Raw genomic sequence first — 21,652 nt, 5'->3', positions numbered from 1 at the left:
CAACTTTAAATTTAGAAATGCACAGAAAAACAAAAAGAGTTCACATAAGGTACATACCACAAAAATATTCTTCTCGTGTCACTTTCTAGAATGATGCACAGTGACGGAGAAGAGGTACCATTAAAGTATTGAACGATATATTCAAATTCAGTTGAATTTTTTAACCCATAGTTTTTATTGTAACTATATATGATCTAAGTATGGATATGGGTAGGATATGTTTGTTCATTGTGGTTCATTTTCAGAATCTCTGTGAACCTTATGTGTGTCATGACCTTTGTCCTCTTTCCATTCATCATTTCTCATGGAATCGAGTTCAGCTTCGGATCCAACGCTTCCGCTTCTCCTCAACCATGATTTTGACAACAAAAATAACAAAAATGGTGGCCGGAGTCACAACAGACTCACTCGTCGGAACTCGGTAAACTCTCTCAGAGCCTCCTTCCTCTCCACGCTTCCCGACGAGATTCGTTCTGGCCTCGACTCCGAGTCTCCTTACGAAGACATTAACCTCTCCTCCACCGCCTTAAGCAAAGGTCTCTCCATAGTTCTCCGTGTGTGTATATAAAGAGAGATATGTATGTATATATATAAACTAACATGAATGAATATTTTGTATATAGATATGTTTGGAGTTTAATTTTGTATTGAATTTGTTTATGATTAAGTTCATATTAGTGTTATGCTGCTCCTGAATTTTGTGTTATGTGTAAAGTGAAATGTTAACAGAGGAATTGTTGAATTATGTGATGCATGTTCTTAAATCTTGATTTTTCCTTTGAAGTTCTCGAATGTTTTTTTTTTTCCTTTTTTTTTCTCGCTTTTGTTTTTGCTAAACTTACTCACTGAATTTTAATTATATGATTAGTTTAGAACTTGATCCAGATGACTATAGGATGAAGTAAATAAATAGTTTAACTCTTTTTTTTTTTTTTTGAACTTGGTTGAATTTTACAGGGGAAATAGATTACTATGGAAGACAATTAGCTACTCTGAAATCGTTTGAGGAAGTGGACTCTGTGGTGTCATCTGATAGCATTGATGAGGAAGATAGTGGTGAACTAGCTCAACAAGAAAGAGCAATGAAGATATCTAATTATGCAAATGTAGCATTGTTGATATTAAAGGTGATCATATGTCCTTTTGTGAGTCTGTCTTGAATGCATGTATTAAATCTGAAGAAGCGGCCAAGTCATGAAAGGATTCGCTTGAGTTTTTAGCAGAGAATTGATTTTTTGAAATAGTTTAGATCCTCTTATTCACAGAATAAAAAAAATTAAGAAAGAAAATAAATTAAGCTTTAAAATATATTATATATAAGTTAAAGACAATTTTAGAAGAAGCTGAACGAAAGAACTTTTACGTATTAACACATTACATATAAGTTTATTTGGACTTGTGGATGAAGCTTAATTGATTGTTTAAACTTGTTTAATCATAATCCCCTCCTTAAGTGTTTTTTTTCTACTGCAATTGCTGATATTTTTTCTGAAAAATAACAATATATACATATCTATGTCCAGAGCTATGCCACGGTAAGGAGTGGGTCAATAGCTATTGCGGCATCTACTTTGGATTCTCTGCTTGATCTCATGGCTGGTGGCATACTTTGGTTCACTCACCTGGCAATGAGGAACATAAATATCTATCAATACCCAATTGGAAAGCTAAGAGTTCAGCCAGTTGGCATTATTATCTTTGCAGCAGTCATGGCTACACTAGGTGGGTCAAACTGAATTGAGCTATTCCTGTTTTCACACTGTCCATTATGCTCTTATATTTCTATTTAAAAGGGTTTCCTTCTCCAGGGAGTTGCATGCTACAATATCTGTTTCATTTAAATTAAATTCACTTTAAATTAGAAGACTTCTGATTTAGATTTCAATCTGGATGTGCATCAGGTCATGCTTAATGCAAACCAATGCGAAGGAATCAAATTTCCTTACTTTTGCTCTTGTCTGTAGAATCTAACTGGTTGAAGTTCTAATGTCTGTGGTGAACTGAAAGAGACAATATTGTTTCCCAAACGAATATTGAACAAAATTCTTAAAAGGCTTTCTTATTTACCAAATTCAAGAAAAGGATTCAGCTTTAGGTTATAGCTGATGACAGGTTATTGGCAGAATTTCTAATTTGATGGCAGACAGGTTTAGAAGCATATTTGTTTCATTGGACCATAAATCAAAAGGTCAGTATGAGAAAGAAAGCTGCAGGCGGTACATCCGTATCTTCCCCTAGCTTTTAAACCCCAGAATTGACAACATACAGCTTTTACTAAAATCGAAGTCTTTAAATTAATTTTTTTATTGAAGTCATGGATAAAAAGTGAACTTCAATATGTTGAAGTATACGTTCAAATGTTAACTTCATAGTTATAATCCTACTGCTTTTGAAATTTACATATATAGGACTCTACAGTTTTCACAAACTTGTGCTATAAATGAAATGCACTCGTACATTGACAAGCAAAAGAGTACATGATGCATTGAATTAATTCAATTCGCTATAGGCTTTCAGGTATTAATCACAGCTGTACAAAAACTAATACAAAACAGTCCTAGTGAAGATATGTCCGCGGAACAGTTAATATGGTTGTGCTCTATTATGTTATTTGCAACAGCAGTGAAGCTTATGCTCTGGCTTTACTGTAGAAGGTCGGCAAACAAGATTGTCCGTGCCTATGCAGATGTATGGGTGGTTCTCTTCTGATGTTTCTTTATGAATAAATTTAAAATACAATTGAACCATCTCAGAAATGCCAACTTGCAGGATCATCACTTTGATGTTGTAACGAACGTGGTTGGATTAGTTGCAGCTGTTCTTGGTGATAAATATTACTGGTGGATCGACCCGATTGGAGCTATTATGCTTGCAATTTACACTATTACAAATTGGTCACGCACTGTCATGGAAAATGCAGGTATATTCCTTGTCAGTATTCTGAACAGAAATTGTTTAACAAGTGTATGTGCCCATGAGAGAAAAAACGAGCATCGACAGCTAATTAGCTATATTTACTACTTCTTGTGTTCTTGTTGGGAAACGGGATACTAAATCAGGTTCTCCAGTAAGCACAAAAGACATCCATTCTAGAAAGTATATTTTTTTACATCTCGCTCTCACTGCTTCCTCCACCACTTTTCCGAAGTCTTGGTGTCTATCAAAACTCTACTAATTCTGATTCTGGATAACTTTCTATGTAGTTTCACTGGTGGGACAATCTGCACCTCCCGAAGTTTTGCAGAAGCTCACATATCTTGTTTTAAGGCACCCTAGAGTCAAGCGCATTGATACTGTTCGCGCATATACATTTGGGGTTCTATATTTTGTGGAGGTATGCTGCATTAATACAAAATCGATTCATAAAAACTCTAGCCACAAGGCTAACCCTGCTTCCCAAAAATGAAATTGTATGTGACTAGTCCTATTTGCTAATTTTAGCATTCTAATTAGAAACGAACAAATAATGCTAGGGAAGTTATTAACTATCTCTAACTCATTATCACAAGCCCTATTCTATTCCTCTTTATTAAGAAGTCATATTTCAGTATGATTAGATTTTGCCACTTCATTTGGATTTGATTTGGAACAGGTTGACATTGAACTGCCAGAAGATTTACCATTAAAAGAAGCACACGCCATTGGAGAGAGCCTACAGATAAAGCTGGAGAAACTCCCAGAAGTTGAGCGGGCATTTGTTCATTTAGACTTCGAATGTGATCATAAACCAGAGCACTCAGTTCTCGTCAAACTGCCCAACAATCAGTCTTAAGCACATTTCTCATGTCTATCTATAAAATGAGCCAACCTCTGTTGTAGAGTCTATGGTAAATAACTTCTTCACGAAGAACGAAACTTTAATCAGTAGATAAGGGTCCAGCTGTTTGTATGTGTGAAGCGGCAAACCATTATGTTGGCAAAATTTTCCTTTTAATTAAACTGTTATTTAGTTCAGAAGACTTGTTGTCTGGAAAAGGTGAAGTACTCTAAAAAAACACGGAAGGTTCCTTTTTTTTCTGGGGATAATATCATATATTTTTTGCTAATTTCAGAACGCCAAGGGTAACAATATACACAACACAGACCATATTTATTTATTTCTATTCTGTTTTAAGTGACAGAATAATGAGATTTTCAATACATCAAATTTGCGTCTTTCAAGCTCCCACGAGATTTGGAAGACAGATAGATACATAATTCTACAGTTACAGTTCAGACTGTATTCAACAGGGAACAAATACATTCAGCAGGTGAAAAGAAAAACCATACATTCAATGAATTTCCTATTGCTAAATGATCTAAGCAGTAGCTGGTAAGAAAGCTCTTCCGGGCACACGATTTGCCAGAGGTCCGTGACACCCAAGAACCTGAAAAGGACAAAAACAAAGAGTCAATCCAGTGGTCCTAAAGAAAGCCAAATAAAAATATCCAATATCCCTTTTAAGCAAGGAATTTATTCAAACATAGTGAATCACATTGCAGAAATTTCTTATCAAAACCACATAGTCATAGTCTAAGGACAAACCTTGGCATTGACCCCATCCGGCACAATTCTGTTTTCAGACTTCAACTTCAAATACTCACTTCGACCTAGCTTTGTAAATCCCCTGAAAATTGAAACAAAACTACTAAATAAACCGACATACCACTAAATTAACCATATTTAAGCGGAAAAAAAAGTTAAATTCAAGCTGTTTAACAATTCTTGATGTCTTTAATCTTTCAAAATATATAAAAATTGATTTTACTATTTTTAAAGAAAAATATTTAATTTTTTTTCAAAAAGTAATTCTCATCGTCATCATTACATAACGTCGAATATATTTAGACATATAATCTTAATCGTCAATAAATAATAACAAACTATTTTAAAAAAATAAATTTAAAGAGATAAAATGCTAAGAATGTAAATCCCTACGTATCATCCATATAAAAAGAAAATTATCCTTCAATGAATTAAAAATCATGTAGGCCTTTCAAGTTTTAAGACATTGTAGAAGCAGTATTAATCGATTTTGCAAATACGAGTTCTAAGAATTAGTCTGCCACCACGTTTTTTCGCCGCAACTGTTCAAATTTTCAAATTATTGTAACCAGCACACTATATTCTTAATATACCAATTTTCTCAACGATTTAGTAGGGATGTTTATCAATTTCGATCAATCCAGCGAATGTGTGAGTATGTATGAAAGCAAACTAACTAACCACTTTCTGCTGACAATGATCTTCTGACGGCCAGGGAACTTGAACTTGGCGCGGCGAAGAGCCTCCTGAGCGTGCTGACCATTCCCATCCTTGCACCGAACGGAGAGCAGCACCTGTCCAATACTCACTCTCGCGCACGTCCCCTGCGGCTTCCCGAACGCCCCCCTCATCCCGGTCTGGAGCCTATCCGCCCCGGCGCACGATAGCATCTTGTTGATACGGAGCACGTGGAAGGGGTGCACCCTCACGCGCAGGTGGAACGCGTCCTTCCCCGCGAACTTCGCCATGTACTTGTTGCAGGCTATGCGCGCCGCCTCCAAGGCCTCGCTGGAGACGTTCTCCTTCTCCCAGGAGACGAGGTGCACGCAGAAAGGAAACTCGTCCACGCCTTTCTTCTTCATCCCTACGTCGTAGATTCGGATCTTCGGATCCGGAACGCCGCGGCAGAACCGCGACTTCGGATACGGCTTGTTCTTTATCTGACGGTAACAACGTGCCGGTCCTAAACCACACCACACACTCACCGTTAAGAGAAATTGGTAACACAACTCCACATTCTCTTTCAATCATTAACTATTGATTCGATCATATCATATCGTCTGAATAATAATTTCTATTAACAAACTGTGTGCAAGTTCTAATAAACTTATTAAGTTCATACCTACACCCTGAAGTTAAAGTAGAATTCATGGAAAACTAGTTTAACTAATCGCTTGATGTTATACTTCAAAAGGTTGTTCTTCCTATTGTTAGTTTCTATCTAAAGACTAAATGTAAAAAGCCTTACTCAAACAAAACATAGTTTTACAATGCTATCACAAAGGAATTAAATCATCAAAAAATTAATCTAAATTTGGCCTAACTAACTAATTCTACATTTCTACATTATTCAATGATAATATGTTTGGCCTAATACACATATGAAGCAGATATAACATTCAGAATCACAAACTGAGAAGGAACTGAAAGAAAGAAAGAAAGAAAAGAGAGATTGGTGTAGCTTACTTCTTCCCATTGTGTTGGTGTTGATGAAATAGTAGAAGAGTTGAAGAAGAAGGGGGAGAAGGTGGTGCTCCTTTTATACTCTTCGGAGGCGCACGCGGTTTGTGTTGGTGTGCGTATGAGCGTGCGTCATGTTTTCTGGCGTGGGCCCAGAATGTTCGCGAAGGGGTTAGTTTTTGAACCCGTCTTTTGAGGCCCAATAATACCACATTAAAAAAATAAATTTGATTTAGGTAAGCCTTTTAACTTCCACCGACTTAAAATGATTTCGTAACAATTTAAAAAGAATAAAAAGGTCCATTTTAATTCTCCCTTGATGGAAACGTTTCACACGTTTCTTTCATATATGTTTTATTACTTAATAATAATATAGGTATGAATAAGGTTGATTTTCAACTGTATTCTGGAATATATTTTCCAGACTAAGAATATGTTTATAGATTTGTTTTTTAAACCTTCTTTCTGAAATCTATTATTTGTATTTCAAATTTATCTTTTTAGAATGAGATTTTGGTTTTTAAAGTATATTTCATTTTCGAAACGTCAAAATTATATTCTGAAAAAAGAAATTAGGATGTATTTTTCAATTTTAGATTTTTAATTTCATAATAAAGAATAATTTTGGAATTTTAGAAATTCATTGATTGTAAGTTCAAAATCATTCGGTGTGCGGAAGCAATTACCTAAAGCTTATTAATCAAATGGTATCCTTGTAGCTTGGGCTTGAGTAGTTCTGCCAGGTAAATTGATATTAATTTATTCATAAATCTAAAATTTTAGTTTTTCTGTTAGTATTTTTTTAATGTAGAAAATAAATATTTTTTAAAATTAAAATTAGTTTGTATAAAAATTAATTTGTTAATTTTTTTATATAACTTAAATTATTCGTTTTAACTCCTGCACAAGATATATTTACCTTATAAAAGATTTGGTTTATTTTATTTACTTTTTTCTATCTTAAAAATGCTAATGAGAAGTTTCTCCAAACATTTTTAAGCAGAAAAATATCAGGTTTACGTTTTTTAGTCTATAAAAGATTTAGCAGGTGTTTATATCGATAATTTTACAATTTTATTCAAATTAAAATATTTTCAATTCAAATTGCTTTAAATTAAAATTATTTATATTTTTGAAATAAATTTAAATTCTTTATTTGAATAAAACTATTTAAATTTATTGAATTTTAATTTTGAGTAAATTTCCACCAAATACAAATATTTATTTATATATTAAATAACATTTAACAATTCACACAAAAAAATCGATGGATTTTTTTAAGATTATTTTTCGCCTAAAGTATAAAAAAAATTCAATAGAAGTTACCAAAGGTTTACTCTATTAACATTTACCTACAATATTTTGTTATTAATGCTTACCAAAATTATTTTAACTAATACTGATTATTAAGGTAATTTTTTCAACTTTGATGTCTAGAGTTATTTTTTTCCAATCAAAATATTCTCCTACTTGACTTGATAAAAAAATTTATAGTCAGATTTTTTTCAATAATTATCAATGTCACTCTTAATAATATTGACTATGATTCTCTTGGTTGACTTTGATAAAATAATAATCTTAATTAAACGATAAGTTTGAGAATATTAACCAAACACTACATATAAACAACCAGTGAGCATATGATGGTGTACAAAATCGATGTTATTTACCAGCTAGAGCTCTATCAGTGTATCATATTATACAAAGAAGAAAATTTAAAGGGTGAAAATGAAAAGTAGTTCACATTATTTAATGCACAGGCTCATTTGAATGAGCATGATTGGTGAAGTTGTATAATTCTATCTTGGGTTGATGCTTGGTATTACTCCACTTACAAGGTCACTACCTGACACATCTCCTGATACAAAAGGAGTCTTCATAGCAGAAGCAGAGGATGAAGATGGTATACTGTGACTGTCTGTTTTGCCAGAATCACTGGATATAAATTCAGCTCTCTTTGTGTCTGATTCTGGCATTGTATACCATATGTTTTCAAGCTCTCTAACCACTTCTGTCATTCTAGGCCGAGCCTCTGGCTCATCTTCGCAACACTTCAAGGCCAATGTCAAAAATTTCTCCACTTGCTCAGATGGATAAGACCCCATGCGTCCATCAATAATTGAAAATATTACACCTCTTTGGTACGCAATATTAACCTGAAAAGGATTCAGGAAAGTGAGTGTCAAGGTGAACTTGGGGTATCCCCAAGCCCAAAGCTAGAGACTAATCTCACCAGGTACTCAGATTAATTTAAAAAAGATTTAGAACAGTAAATTGTCAAACACTATTATTTGATATCTTAAGGCATAGGAAATGGTTGAAGGAATATTTACATGACAAAAACCAAAGGATAGACAGACATTACTTGAAAATTGTTTAATTTGGTTCAATCTATGATGTTGTGGAATACTTATGCTGTCTACCCAAAAAAAACACAGGTCCTACAGTAAGCAAATACCTCTCTAACAATATTTTTTCCGTGTGAGATAGGATGCATCCCAGTCAAAAGTTCCAGAAGTACAACACCAAGACTATAAACATCACTCTTGTCAGTCAACTTGTGAGTTAAGAAGTACTCTGGATCAAGGTAACCCTGCATATTCAAAACAGTGAGAAAACTAGATTAAAACTCACTAAATAAATAAAAATCAACCTTCCAAAAACCATGTTGAGATACTATTTCTTTACTGAAGCTTAAATGGACCGAGACAACTGCATGAATAAAGCATGATATACCTAAAATGTTAACCCATCTTGCTAAATTGGTCATCGTTATAAGTTATATACCATTATTTAATCTCCAATCAATGTATGACTTGGTAACCTCTGATACCTTTGAAGTTTTAATACCTGTTTTTTCTCAAAAGAAACACTCCTGACATTGGCCATAACTAGGTTAGCCTCTATAATTTTCTTAAAACCCGTATCCTGGACAGAGATTTTGAGACAGTTTATAGGTAACAAGTTTTGGAATATTGAAGTTAAGTGCAATTTATGTTAGTGGCATAATTACAGAGCTGACTTGGGTAACAAGTGCACACAGAGGAGTGGCAGAAGAGACAATGGCAAGGATGCATGTGGCTGCAAATCCTTACAGTCAGTAAAAGGGGCAAAGCACAAAGTCCAAAATAACCAACTGGAGGCTCAAGGACTATGTGTGAAGCTAGACAATATTAAGAATTCAATTAAGGAGAAAGAATGGGGGAAGGGAATGATTCTGTATCTCTTTCTCTAAACTTTTCTAGATGTTATTTCCTTTTGTTTATTTCTATATATATACTACTACTCGATGTTAGTAGCCTTCATTCCATGGTATTAATTCGGCTTGTAAATAATGCTGTACAGAGATAGCTGCTATGATATCATTGATCCGCTATTCCTATACTTGTTTATCCATTACAGCTCACATTAGTAGGATTATACTAGTGCCTAAGCTAGATTGGTAGTGCAACAATATGATTTTTTATCTTGTTTCTATAATACATGTGCCCCATTTACCAAAATCAAAACTAATCATGAAAGCCTTACCGGGGTCCCCTTTACCACCGTAGATACATGACCAGGCACAACTCCTTCCATATCTGGAACTGGGGCAAGACGTGAAAGTCCAAAATCAGCCACTTTCGCCGAAAACTTAGGGTCCAACAATATGTTGCTGGCCTTTACATCTCGGTGAAATATTGGAGGATCAGCTTCTGTGTGCAGATACATGAGACCTTTAGCTGCCCCTAGTGCGATCTTCAATCTCATGGCAAAAGTCAGGGGTTCTTTAGCTGTAACTGTAAACAATAAGCATACTCTTAAGAGAGAACGTCGAAAGGCAATTAGGCACACAACTATGTAAAAAAAATATCTACGTTGTTGGGTTTAGAGGCAAGGAAAATGTTCACAGCATATATGGCTACTCATTCATCAGAACAACGCAATGAAACCAAAGTCTTAATAATTTCAGAATATTAGAAAATAAGAGCATAATGTATACCAGAAAGGTGATCCCTCAATGTGCCATTAGACATAAATTCATAAACCAGCATCTGCAAGCATGAAGCAACAAGCCAAATGGAAGGAATTCAATACAGTCAGAGAAAGAAAGAACAATGAAAGGGAGTTTATAGAACTAAATTCCCTGAAAGGACGAGAAGAAAAAGAACAAGGACTAGGATGACGCATCCTCCCTACACTAGGTTAGAAGCTAAAGAAAGTTTAAGTCATATGTTAATATCAAATAAACCCTTGCTTCACAATTGACTCTACAAAATCCAAATTTCAATAACAGCTGGATGTGTGGTACGACCTACAGGCTACATATAACTTCCTTCTTTTTGTTTAAAGTGGTTATACCCAAGCCGTTTAGTGCTTGTTTCTTAATTTTTGTACAAATAACATCCTCTTGGAGTTAAAAAGGGGTAGAAAATCTATGGGATTATTAGATATTAAAACTTCCACAAAGGACATCAAGAATCAAGATAATCATTAAGATAACTAAAATAAAATATTGTGAGTGTTAAATTTTATGAATTTGGATAAAAAAAATTACCTGTTCACCTTCTTCATCACAGTATCCAATTAGAGAAACAAGGTTGCGATGATGTAACCTTGATAGTAATGATATTTCTGTAAGGAACTCCTTCTCACCTTGCAGAGATCCCTCTTGTGCACGTTTTATGGCAACAACTGTGCCATCAGAAAGAGTCCCTTTATAAACCTTCCCATAGCCCCCTTGTCCAACTTGAGCAGAAGTGCTGAAATTGTTTGTGGCGGAGGACAATTCTCCATAAGTAAAGGCCCTTACACCATCAATTTTTATAGAGATCCTAGATGCTGCAAATAAACGTAAGTCTATGTGAATAGAGAAGACTTTATTAGTAAAGCCATTCATTATAACCAATCAGATATGGTTTGTAGTACATGCATAGTACCACATAATTTTTGTAATTCCATATATACCAAGTTCAAACAGGAAGAAAAATGGATATAATTCCACCAAAAATGTTGAAGTTCGGATAGGAAAAACTTAAAACAATAGTAATTTTACAACTAGTGTAAACTACATCTTTAGAGCTTATAGATGAATATCTGAACTGCAATTAAATTGTTTATACATTTTGAAAAACATTAAAAACAAGTATAGCCAATGTTGCAGTATTAGCATCTCCTTAGTCATAAGTATCCAATTTACAAGCAAGCCTGATGTTTACAACTTGGTAAAAAGGGATAAAAATTGGTCTGAGCAACCTGCAACTTCCTATATTTATCAGAAATTTTCCAAATGAGCTGCTCAAACACACAAGCATCTTTATTATTACAATATTAACAAGCTACATCAATGAGATTCCTAGCATGATGATTTTAAACCTTGATTAGAGACAACGTAAAAAGTCTTACAACCATAGATAATTCAATGGCAGAAGCCTTATTTTTTTATTAATATGTCTTGTATCTTGTCCACGCACTCCTTAACCCCAAAAAAAGGTGTCTCTTTTCCTGTATACTGGTTATTGGCTAGAGCTATCTTTGGTGTTCTATCATAGTTGTTCATAAGGCCATTTTTTTTTTTTAATCAGCAATGAATTAATAGAATTTAAAAGAAACACTTTAGGAGTGTTTCAACCCTTATACATAAAGACTCCTAATTAAGCATTCAACAATTAGAGCAAAGTTAAGCGACACACCACTTAACTCAAAACCTTAAAACTAGTTAAAGATACTCAGTCCCAAAACCTGAATCTGCATAAAACCAGCACAAAACAAAACAAAAGCCTGGTGGCGAGGGAAAACTACTAGAGAAAACATGCTAACAACTAGGTGTGGCCAGCACAACATAACCATGGAGAGCAAAGACTAAAAGATCCCCGGACCTTGCTGCATTTGCTTCCTGAATCACTACATACCACCATGCATCTACCAAACATTGTCAGCAGCTTGACCATAGAAAACAGCATATGCCTCAAACCAAAAAAATAAAACCAAGTGCAGTGTTTTTATAGCAGAACCAGCATATCAACAATGCCGATACCTCCAAAGTTCATACAAGAGCTATTGCAAAATCACAAGCCATGATGACCAGGACCGGTACAGTAACCACCAGCTCAACCAAGCCAAGGGGAACCTGCCTGTCACCTATACCTTCACCCCTCCTTACAATGGCAGAACCGCACTTTGATAAAACAAGCCTCTAAGCTTCCTCAACAACACCACCTTGAAAACAAACAAACTCCACACTCCATGCCTGTAACCGAGCATCTACCACAGATCCAGGGATTGCCTCTTGACAGCAGAGTGCTTCATCTATAACTCTTAACACATAGCTCAGGGTTTAAGATCCAATCTGAGAATGAGAAGTTAAAATTGTGTACTCTGTTTTTCAACCAAAGCCAAGAGTTGAGTTGTGCCCGGTGAAAGATCTCTTCCGCATCAGGCTTCCCCTGCTTGAAAATGACTAGGTTTCTTTGTTCCCATATTCCTCTCACAGCTGTCACCCACAAACCTTTCCACACAAGGTTTTGCTTTGTGTTCAAGTGTACCAGGTGAAAGTTTTCAAAGTGAACCTTCAAGTCCTTATGTTGGACAAACAAAATCCCCATCCACCTAAGACACAAAAACCACACCTGTTGTGCTACTATGCTTTCCAAAAAAAGGTGGTGAGAGGTTTCTACCGAACCTTGGCATAACGGGCATCTCGTGGTTCCAACTAACACTCCTCTTCTACTCAAACTACTACGAGTTGGCATTTTGTCCAGCAAGACCCTCCATGCAGTGGTCAGAGCATTGGGGAATGCTTTGACCTGCCACAACTGTTTGAAGAAGCCCTCGGGCCAAATTGGCGCATGGTTTTCCAAGCATTTGTACGCAGACTTAACCGTAAACTCACCAGAAGGATCCCCACCCCATTCAAGGACATCTTGTTCCTCCCTATTAAGAGAACTCATGGAGGCCATTTGCTGCGTTCAATTTTTTCATGTTTTTTGTTGTATATAGGATTCAGTTAATGATATCCTATCCTCCTCCCTTCCTACTAATTCTATTTTCTCTATTTTGTATGTAATCAAATTTCTTTTAACAAAAACTACGAAAAATATCCAAGGACATTTATCAATGAATGCAATAGGCTTTAATATGAGGCTTAACAGAGATCTTAGAACTATTTCAAGAAATGAATTTATTATGACATGTCGACAGAAGCCATCCCAAAGGTAAATATGAAACCAGAAAGACTGTTTAGATGACATTAAAAGAAACTAGATTTCAAATATGGTTCAGGCAAAAATAATAACATCAAGACTTCTCATTGTGAAGAGGTAAAACACTTAAGACAAGTTCAAGAGAGAAATAGCAATACAGTTGCCAATTCATGTTACAGAACTCACCATGACGTCGCTTGGAAACAGTATGATAACCTCTCAATTTGATTCTCAATATAAGAAGGGTAACAATTGCAGATAATGTCACTGCACAAGCAATTGCCCCTACAATTATGCCAACCAGTGCACCTGTCCTTATCCCTGTCTTTGAACGCTTTCCAATTTCTGCAACAATAATGAGCAGTAAGAAGACAGTCTTGTGACAGTTATCAAATATGATATCAATATTTGGAAGTATGGCACATGTTTGTCAAAACAAAATTGGAAAAGTGGACATAACGTGTGATATAAGATCCTCTCCTTTAGACTCCTAATAGTCAAAAGAAAGGCCATGTGGAAGCTGTCTGGAGTTAGCAAAATGATGCATTAGGGTTTTGGTAAAAAATGTGGCACTTTATCTTCTTCATCTTCATATATGGCATGTATGCTATTAATGGATATTAGGGTTTGGTTGTAAGACAACAGAGATTCACTAGGATAAAAAAGGGGAAGCAGGAAAGGCAACTATTTAAAGGACAAGAATGTATGGAGTTGGTGGTGTTGAAGGATTAGTTAAATTCCTGATTTATTTCTTCCTCATCGATTCCTCTATAATTTCCCTACAATTTTATTTGCTGTTTTCTTTCATTAATCGACAGATTTGAATAGCTATAAATTAGTCATGTATTATTCAGTCAGACAGATTTGATATGATACAAGAGTTGTAACTCTAAAACCTAAATTTCTTGTTGTCCTCTAAGAACTTTCAGTTTTGCACTTTTCAACCCAAATTTTTCTTGGGTTCTTGTTTAGAGTTCAGATTCATGATATCTTGTTTGGTGGGAATTTGTTCCTCTGAATTAATCGTGTCTAGAGCACATTTTATTGGTCAATTCAATGGGAAGTATTGGTCAATTCCATTGAATCAGAACAAGAGATAGAGATTCTTCTGTTGACATTATTTTTCTCTCATATCACAATTTTATTGTTAAAAGTATGCATTAATCCTTATTCCATGAAAGCACTATAGCAGATCCTAAGAAGTTTCCAAGACTTACCATCCTTGTAAGGACCCAAAAGATTGAAGCCGATCAGTTCATAAGGTCCAAACAGATCACTGTCTGCAATTAACCATCCTGTGAACATGCTTGTGATCCGTAGGAGCTCACTGCTATTGAAAGTATGATTGCTAGTGCTATTAACATATAGAGGGAAAAACTTCAAGTCCATTCTCAATCGAGGCCCTACTTGCCAATAAAAATCATATTCTAGCTGATCAGTAGATAATTGAAGACCAGTGGTCATGTAGGTCTCAAATTCATTCAAATATGGAGTAAAGTCTGAAAATCCAGGACTTTTCAGCCGATAAGCAACAAGCAATGGAAGCGCACAGAAACAGTTAACAGAGTACTCATAAGGAGGAGGGCATCCTTGAGGAGGACAGAAACTGGAGTTTGTAGTGAATGAACCATTTGTTACAGTAGCACCTTCAGACCCACAGAACTTAACAAGGGTTGTGTTTGAGCAAAGGGGATTCCTATCAAGCCTGAAATTAAATTTTTTTCAAAATAATGACGTGTGAAACTATTTAAAAAATAAGGGATGATGGTAAATCCAATGTTATATTCTTGACCTTTGGTATAGTGACTGTAATCTTTAGAGCATGCATAACAATGAAAATCTCCAGTTCACACTACAATGATTTAAGAACAAACTGACAATAATAGCTAATAAGTTTAGAACCGTACACAACTGTGACATTTGGAGGAAGATCAGTACTTCCTGATATGCCTGTAAGGCTATTATTTTGCAACTCCCTGCATGATCAGAAACCAATGCTCAGCAAACCAGAATGTCCTGAGTAGCATAATGCAGAGGGAAATACAGATAAACAGATGATATTAACATAGTAAAAATTCCAAAATTGGAAAATTGGGGAATTTATTTATCACTTAATATCTTACAAAAGAAAGTTTTCTGATCCATTTGAATTCTTATTCAGCCAAATGGAGGAAGAAACATTGCCATTCAATGAATTGTTTGCAAGTGACCTGCCCAATAGAATGATATTAGAAAAAAAAAACATTGTTTGTAACATGATTGATTAAATAAGAAATATAAAAGTTCAATACTTGGATATAAAACATCTCATTAGTAATTCAATACATGATCTGTAACGGACATAAGGTGGGAGATAGTAGTAACTCTTGTTTGGCTTATATTATGTACAATGTAATATAGCTTGATGTAGAAGAAAAGGGGACAAAACAGAAAACAACTTACAGCTTCTGAAGACGTGGAAGATCATCAAAGTAGGATGGAATATTTCCAGTAAGGTGGTTGTTTGATAAATCACTGCACGTATCACAAGAGGTCAAAAAACAATATTATTATATTACCAATAAACATATGAGGAAAATATAGGCAAAATGACAAGGAATCCAAATAATTAAACGTAAAATCGAACAACAGACAAAATGATAGAGATTCTCACATGGTTGTAATATTTTCAGAAAGCTTATTGGGAGGAATCGATTCATTCAACTGGTTGAAACTGAGGTCGCTGGAATTTACACAAATAATAGAGTAAACATGGTTACAAACTGCATTAGAAATTTTCATGTATATTAGAATCTTCATTTTTTTCAGAAAAAAGATACTTCTCTTATTACAGATAACTGAACTTACAGATAAAGAAGGCGAGGTATCCTGCTTAAGTCAGGAACTGGTCCTCGCAAGCGGCAATTCCTAAGGCTCCTAATAATACCAAGAAACCATTAACAACATTTAGACAGTTAATCTTGATATCAAACCCTTCATCTTGAACAAATTAAATTAAATTTTCTTCTTTGGCGAGAAATTTATTTAGCAGAGGATAGAAGAAATATATAGTGATTGGGTGTTCTCCTCCAATAGTGTTCAAGAGCCAATTCAAATCACTCCAAACCCTAAACCCAATCTAAAGAACCAAATATTGAACAATCCCTTAACTGAAAAACTGATTTATTCAGTTAGGTTTGCTTTTGGTTTCAAAAACCGAACAATAGACATACTAAACTTGGTAGTTTTCATTAAACTTCTAGGAATTCTATTATCTTTCAGTAATAAAAAGGAATTTTATTATGTATTTGACTTTCTATCTAATAAGTGTTGTCCATAAAGGAAAAAATAGGCATCATAGAAATTCATGCATTGGTTTGCAGCTCTACACTTACCACATATCTAATGCAAAATTTCATTTGGTTGCTGACTGGAAATAGTCTCTTCAATTTTTTTGAAAAAGAGACAAAAACCAAAGTATCTAAACCAATCCAAATAACGAAGATTGAATGGGTAATTATGGATTTTATATCATTCTACAACTGATAGCTAAAGCTTTTTCTTTTGTAAACTACAAAATTCCTTCCAAATAGAGACAAAAGAGAATGGAACAAGAAGAAACTTTCTGAAATAGTGAGGACATCAGACATAAGCATTAGAGCATCATTGCTAGTAAATATATGATACTCATTTTTAGGGAAAGATCGGTAGTTCGTGTCAAACTTATTGAGTCATAATACTCTATGTGCATAACAATAAATGGTGCTCTACCAAAGATTCAAATGTCTACATATGATTTCCACAAGCATTTCTTTTTTACACATGTTTTGCCCTGTGTTTACATATCATGTCCAACACTTCTCCCATTGTATGAGTGTCACTCCTACTATAAGAAATCAATCACAAAGGTTATAGTATCTCAAATTGGTACTTCACCAGTAAAATTTAAAATAAAGACTCGGGCACCTGAACTTGCAAAACCCACTAAAGAACAAGGAATTACAGAATTCACTTACATCTTCAACAACTTTGACATGTTGGCATACGTATCAGGAATACTATTTCCTCCAAAATTATTGTTATCAAGTTGACTGCAAAAACAAGATAAAGAAACACTTTAAAATCTAATTAAACAACAAGGAATATTTATTAAAACAGTCAACAATTGAAAAGTAGAAACATCAGAAAAGAATTGAAAGTTCTACAGCAAATTTCAAATATTGTTGTATCAAAATCTATGATTGATGGTAGCCCGCCATGTTTTCCACTACTTGCCAAGCCATTTCACTTCTTACAACCGAAGACTGATCAAAAACTAAAACATCAAATGGAATACACATTTTGACTAAAATCAATACAATACACATTCTGTTTTTTCTCCGAAATCTAATAAGATGTCTCTTGAAACTAGTTCTGTGTGCTTTCCCATCCAAAATAAAGAAGAAATAAAGTTATACATGCTTACATAGATATTACTTAAACAATAAGAAACCTACATGATAAGTAAATTTGGCAACTTGTACAGCTCAGGGGGGAGATATCCAGATAAGTTGTTATTGTCGAGAAGACTGCAGAAACAGAGATACATCTTTTGAGCAAGATACAGGCATGATCTTTAAGAATTAAAAAAACACGAGAAAAATGTTAGTAGCTGCAGATGTCAATGATATCAAATTACCAACTTACAGGTGAACAAGTTTTGGTAATCGGGAAAGCTCTGGTGGGATTTGCCCGCTGAGTGAGTTGTTGTTCATGTGACTGCTCAATTGGGGGGAAGGAGATTAAACATTATTTTCTTTCTATTTTTAGGTCATGATAGCAAATGTTGAGAAATAAAAGAGTTAATGTAAAAATAGAAAGAGTGGTCATTCTTAAACTACATTTTCGTTGTCAAAAACTTACAAATGCTTTGTCTTGTTCAGATTTGCAAATGACCTAGGTATAGGTCCTGATATATGGTTCTGATCGATTTGTATTCTATCCAGGTTTGGAAGATAGCCAATCTCCTCTGGTAGTGGACCTGTTAAATTATTTCCATTCAGGAGTCTGCAAAAAAACACATTTAATGAGAAACAAAGCAGAAAGTATGCAACTCTTGTTAAACTAATCCTTTATTCATACAACCATTAAAATTTATCTTTTACCCCTTAAGGAACCAAATTTAAATTCAATTTATTTATATCAACTCTGAATTCAAGCAATGACAAGGATGTTTATGCATTAATATGTCTAAATATAATAAAACAACTGAACTGTTCAATCAATTTGATGACTAACATACATGCCTAAGGGCTCAACTTACAAAAGTTCCAAAGATTTGATATTGCCAACTTCCTTCGGAATACTGCCACTTATGTTGTTCCACATAAAGTTCCTTTAGAATACAAAGAAAAACATGTATCAGAGGAAGTACGTAATTAAAAGCAGCAAATGGGTGAAAAACTCAAAAGAGTGAAATTCACTACACAAGCGAAAATGGCACTAGCAAATGCTAAACTGAAAATTGTTCAGAATATATGTCCTTTCAAACATCAGATCTAGTATTGTCTTACAATCTTTTCATGTACGTTAATTTGCCAAGATCTGGTGCCAAGGTTCCAGACAGTTGCAAACTCAGCAATTGCCTACAGACAAGAAAAAACAAACTTAATAGAGTAGAAATGAAAAGAAAACTCTCAGTTCTCACACAGATTCATAGATATGCATTATATGTATTGAATTATTGATGTAGAAATAAAAGGAAATTGATAATTGATCAAGACATGTAAACTCAACAAATATGCTGAAAATATCACCATAAAGAAGTGTTCACTTGTTGTGGCCCACAGCTCTCATCCTGTTAAGGTGAGATTATACTAATTTCTAGTGTACATTGTATAAACTATAGAGTAGAAAGGTGTTTGAACCACAATAATGACTGAATCTATTTGCAACCTACGAAGGAGAGTTGGAGTGAATAACAAAAGGAGGAAGGCTAGCAACACCCCTCCTAAACTGATATTTAATGAAAATCACAAATTTTGGTGGATCCACATCTAAATCAAGAGTGTGACTCGTTAAATAAGATGACACACTAAAATTTGTGATTTCCAATAAATTCTAGTCAATAATGGAGAGAAGAGAGAGTGCCACAAGCATTTTTCTCATAAAAGATCAACAAAGGAAATGGAAGCCTGAAAATGTTAATATCAATTATGAAAAGGAAATGCTGAGTAGAAGATACAATTCATACAATTCTTCAACATGCAGAAAGCCATCCTCTTGTGTTTCATTGAAGCACAAAACTCCTTTCCACCTTGATGTACATGGGTCCCCATGATTCCAATTGCTCAAATTTCCATTAGGATCAATCAAACTACTCTTGATGGCTTTCAATGCTTCAACTGCACATTAATTCAAATGCGAACATAATATCATCAATAGAACCAACAAATACAGTACACATTATAAGCAACACTTCACAGCTAGTACCCATTTTCATTTCTTTTATTGAAATAATGGGTTCTCTGTTCTCATTTCTCAATATAAAAAAAAAAGTGTGGGTATTATTGTCGTAAGGGACACGTGCATGTCATATTTTCAGATTTTATAGCAATTTCACTAGATGATAGTTATACATAGGAACAATAGAATATGCCATGACATATTACAGAAATCACTCCGCAAGATAAGAGCTACCGCTTCCACAAACACATGTATATCAAAGAGAAGCTATCACGAACCAAGTATCTCAAAAGCTTAAGTTGTCAGGTGAAAGACACATAAATGGCTTTTAATAGTACATCCCTAGCACGCCCCCTCGTGGAAGGGTCCTTTGAGATCACTTAAAGGACCCTGTGCTTAAATTCCACTTTTTAATTATATAGAGAAATAGAGAAGACGAGAATAAGACTCTAAACTAAATAATTTCATTATAGAGACTCTTATATCATGCCATGAACCAACTAGCCAAAAACATCAGTGCATGCCTAATAGAAGCAAAGCAATCAAGGAATGCCAAAAAGAAAACAAGAAAAGCATACCTTCAACACTATTAGTGATGTTATTCTGCCCAGCAGCATGTAGCAAATAGCAGAAAAACCACAGGATGACAACAACTTCATGCTTGAAACTCTTTGAAAGATACATCCCAAGAATGCAAAAACACTAGAACTCTCAAATATCTCTCATGAACTAAGCAGTGTACTTTTCTCTCCCTGATAACAACAAACCATGTTATGAAAAATTGAGAGAGGATTTCATTGATATGTTGCATTAAAAAAAAGGATTCATGTCAATTAGCCCCTAAGAGATTCATACAACTATGCTTCACATAAAAAGGCAATCAATACATATGTTTGCAGACATATTCAGCTGAAATCATACTGATAATGGACTAGCATAGACTGATACATCAATACCACAATCATCCCATTCCAAGTAAGAAACATGCATACAAGCTCAAAACCCCAGCAGCTATTAAACTAAAGCAAAAGCCAATTCAGAAACAACCCTTTGAAACTAAAGGAGACTACCTGAGACAAGAGAAGCAAAACTGAAGCCAAAATACAAAAAGACTCAAACTTTGAAACAAATACATAAATAAAGTAAAAAAGCAAAAAAGGAACAGATGGGTGTGCGACATGTTAAGTACCAAGAAGGTGAAAGTGAAAGGGCGTCACAGTGTGCGACGGTTCGTGGGTATTGTCTTGTCTGGGAGACCAGGTCGCCACAACAAGAAACGCAGCATAACATGTGGGGGTTGATGATGTGAGAAGGCCATGTTTTCACAACAGTGTATTTGAACCAAATGCATTAAAAAAATGGTGAAAGAAAAAACAAATAAAGAAGCTCTGAAATGAAAAGGTGGGCGACTTTGACTTTCAGGATACATGAACGAGACATTCATTAAACCCAAAACCACCAAGGGACAACGCCCAACTACCAACTAGAGATTTTGTTTAAGATATTAACATCATTTATTTAGTGCAATATAATATACTGATTCAACATACAAAAATTAAAGTGTAAAATGATAACAAATTAATTATCAAATGTGAAATGTTTTCAACAATTATACACCACACAGTTGGGTTGAAGAATCACATTTTCTCTTCAGTTTTTTTTTAATATATCAAAATTAAAGAATCCAAATTTAAAATTGTAGTATGTTTTAATCACTCTAAGCTAAGGTGTTATGGCTTAGAGACTCTTCTTAAATGGTGTGTCCGTGTTAGACACAGATATTGGACACCGATATTTGTACAAAACTCATAGGACACGTGAATAATTCAAAAAATATTTGTTG

At 34.6% G+C, this 21,652-nt stretch overlaps 3 protein-coding genes across 4 annotated transcripts; 1 reads left to right on the top strand and 2 right to left on the bottom strand.

Moving 5' to 3' along the window:
• Positions 1 to 36: 36 nt before the first annotated feature.
• Positions 37 to 3,957, top strand: LOC137831581 (metal tolerance protein 4-like). Its single transcript, XM_068639315.1, has 7 exons — positions 37 to 536; positions 958 to 1,127; positions 1,524 to 1,722; positions 2,510 to 2,688; positions 2,770 to 2,920; positions 3,204 to 3,334; positions 3,593 to 3,957. The coding sequence occupies exons 1-7, from the start codon at positions 305 to 307 to the stop codon at positions 3,770 to 3,772; spliced, it is 1,242 nt and encodes a 413-aa protein (XP_068495416.1). The 5' UTR covers positions 37 to 304; the 3' UTR covers positions 3,773 to 3,957.
• A 114-nt stretch (positions 3,958 to 4,071) lies between these two features.
• On the bottom strand, positions 4,072 to 6,340 carry LOC137831583 (large ribosomal subunit protein uL16-like). Its single transcript, XM_068639317.1, has 4 exons — positions 6,212 to 6,340; positions 5,207 to 5,708; positions 4,526 to 4,607; positions 4,072 to 4,367 (listed from the first exon to the last, which is right to left on the bottom strand). The coding sequence occupies exons 1-4, from the start codon at positions 6,219 to 6,221 to the stop codon at positions 4,299 to 4,301; spliced, it is 663 nt and encodes a 220-aa protein (XP_068495418.1). The 5' UTR covers positions 6,222 to 6,340; the 3' UTR covers positions 4,072 to 4,298.
• A 1,506-nt stretch (positions 6,341 to 7,846) lies between these two features.
• On the bottom strand, positions 7,847 to 21,312 carry LOC137831576 (probable LRR receptor-like serine/threonine-protein kinase At1g06840). Of its 2 annotated transcripts, none has more exons than XM_068639309.1 (21): positions 20,999 to 21,312; positions 20,388 to 20,561; positions 19,598 to 19,748; positions 18,918 to 18,989; positions 18,668 to 18,739; positions 18,268 to 18,411; positions 18,052 to 18,123; positions 17,862 to 17,933; positions 17,382 to 17,456; positions 16,234 to 16,302; positions 16,040 to 16,108; positions 15,829 to 15,900; positions 15,510 to 15,596; positions 15,294 to 15,362; positions 14,604 to 15,091; positions 13,573 to 13,731; positions 10,743 to 11,026; positions 10,188 to 10,239; positions 9,734 to 9,984; positions 8,664 to 8,798; positions 7,847 to 8,361 (listed from the first exon to the last, which is right to left on the bottom strand). In XM_068639309.1, exons 2-21 carry the CDS (start codon positions 20,491 to 20,493, stop codon positions 8,005 to 8,007), a joined length of 2,856 nt encoding a protein of 951 aa, XP_068495410.1. In that variant the 5' UTR covers positions 20,494 to 20,561; positions 20,999 to 21,312; the 3' UTR covers positions 7,847 to 8,004. The 2 variants fall into 2 exon arrangements, with proteins under 2 accessions (XP_068495410.1, XP_068495411.1); XM_068639310.1 differs by having other exon boundaries at positions 20,880 to 21,007.
• Between the last annotated feature and the right edge of the window lie 340 nt (positions 21,313 to 21,652).

This window comes from Phaseolus vulgaris, chromosome 6 (genome assembly GCF_000499845.2).
Source record: "Phaseolus vulgaris cultivar G19833 chromosome 6, P. vulgaris v2.0, whole genome shotgun sequence".
NCBI classification, from domain to species: domain Eukaryota; kingdom Viridiplantae; phylum Streptophyta; class Magnoliopsida; order Fabales; family Fabaceae; genus Phaseolus; species Phaseolus vulgaris.
The sequence above is the reverse complement of the archived record's forward strand: the minus strand, read 5'-3'. Positions and strand labels throughout refer to the sequence as shown.

What these genes read in the sequence shown, in the direction of transcription:
- LOC137831581 (XM_068639315.1), top strand. Translation starts at nt 305, where the DNA reads ATGGAATCGAGTTCAGCTTCGGATCCAACGCTTCCGCTTCTCCTCAAC. An exon ending in CTCCACCGCCTTAAGCAAAG is followed by an intron (nt 537 to 957) that starts GTCTCTCCATAG and finishes TGAATTTTACAG; the next exon opens with GGGAAATAGATTACTATGGA. An exon ending in CACTGTCATGGAAAATGCAG is followed by an intron (nt 2,921 to 3,203) that starts GTATATTCCTTG and finishes CTTTCTATGTAG; the next exon opens with TTTCACTGGTGGGACAATCT.
- LOC137831583 (XM_068639317.1), bottom strand. An exon ending in ATCATTGTCAGCAGAAAGTG is followed by an intron (nt 4,608 to 5,206) that starts GTTAGTTAGTTT and finishes TTCAATTTTCAG; the next exon opens with GGGATTTACAAAGCTAGGTC. An exon ending in CGGATGGGGTCAATGCCAAG is followed by an intron (nt 4,368 to 4,525) that starts GTTTGTCCTTAG and finishes TGTCCTTTTCAG; the next exon opens with GTTCTTGGGTGTCACGGACC.
- LOC137831576 (XM_068639309.1), bottom strand. Translation starts at nt 20,493, where the DNA reads ATGTATCTTTCAAAGAGTTTCAAGCATGAAGTTGTTGTCATCCTGTGG. An exon ending in CTTCCACGTCTTCAGAAGCT is followed by an intron (nt 15,597 to 15,828) that starts GTAAGTTGTTTT and finishes TCTATTGGGCAG; the next exon opens with GTCACTTGCAAACAATTCAT. An exon ending in TTTGGGTCCTTACAAGGATG is followed by an intron (nt 13,732 to 14,603) that starts GTAAGTCTTGGA and finishes TTATTGTTGCAG; the next exon opens with AAATTGGAAAGCGTTCAAAG.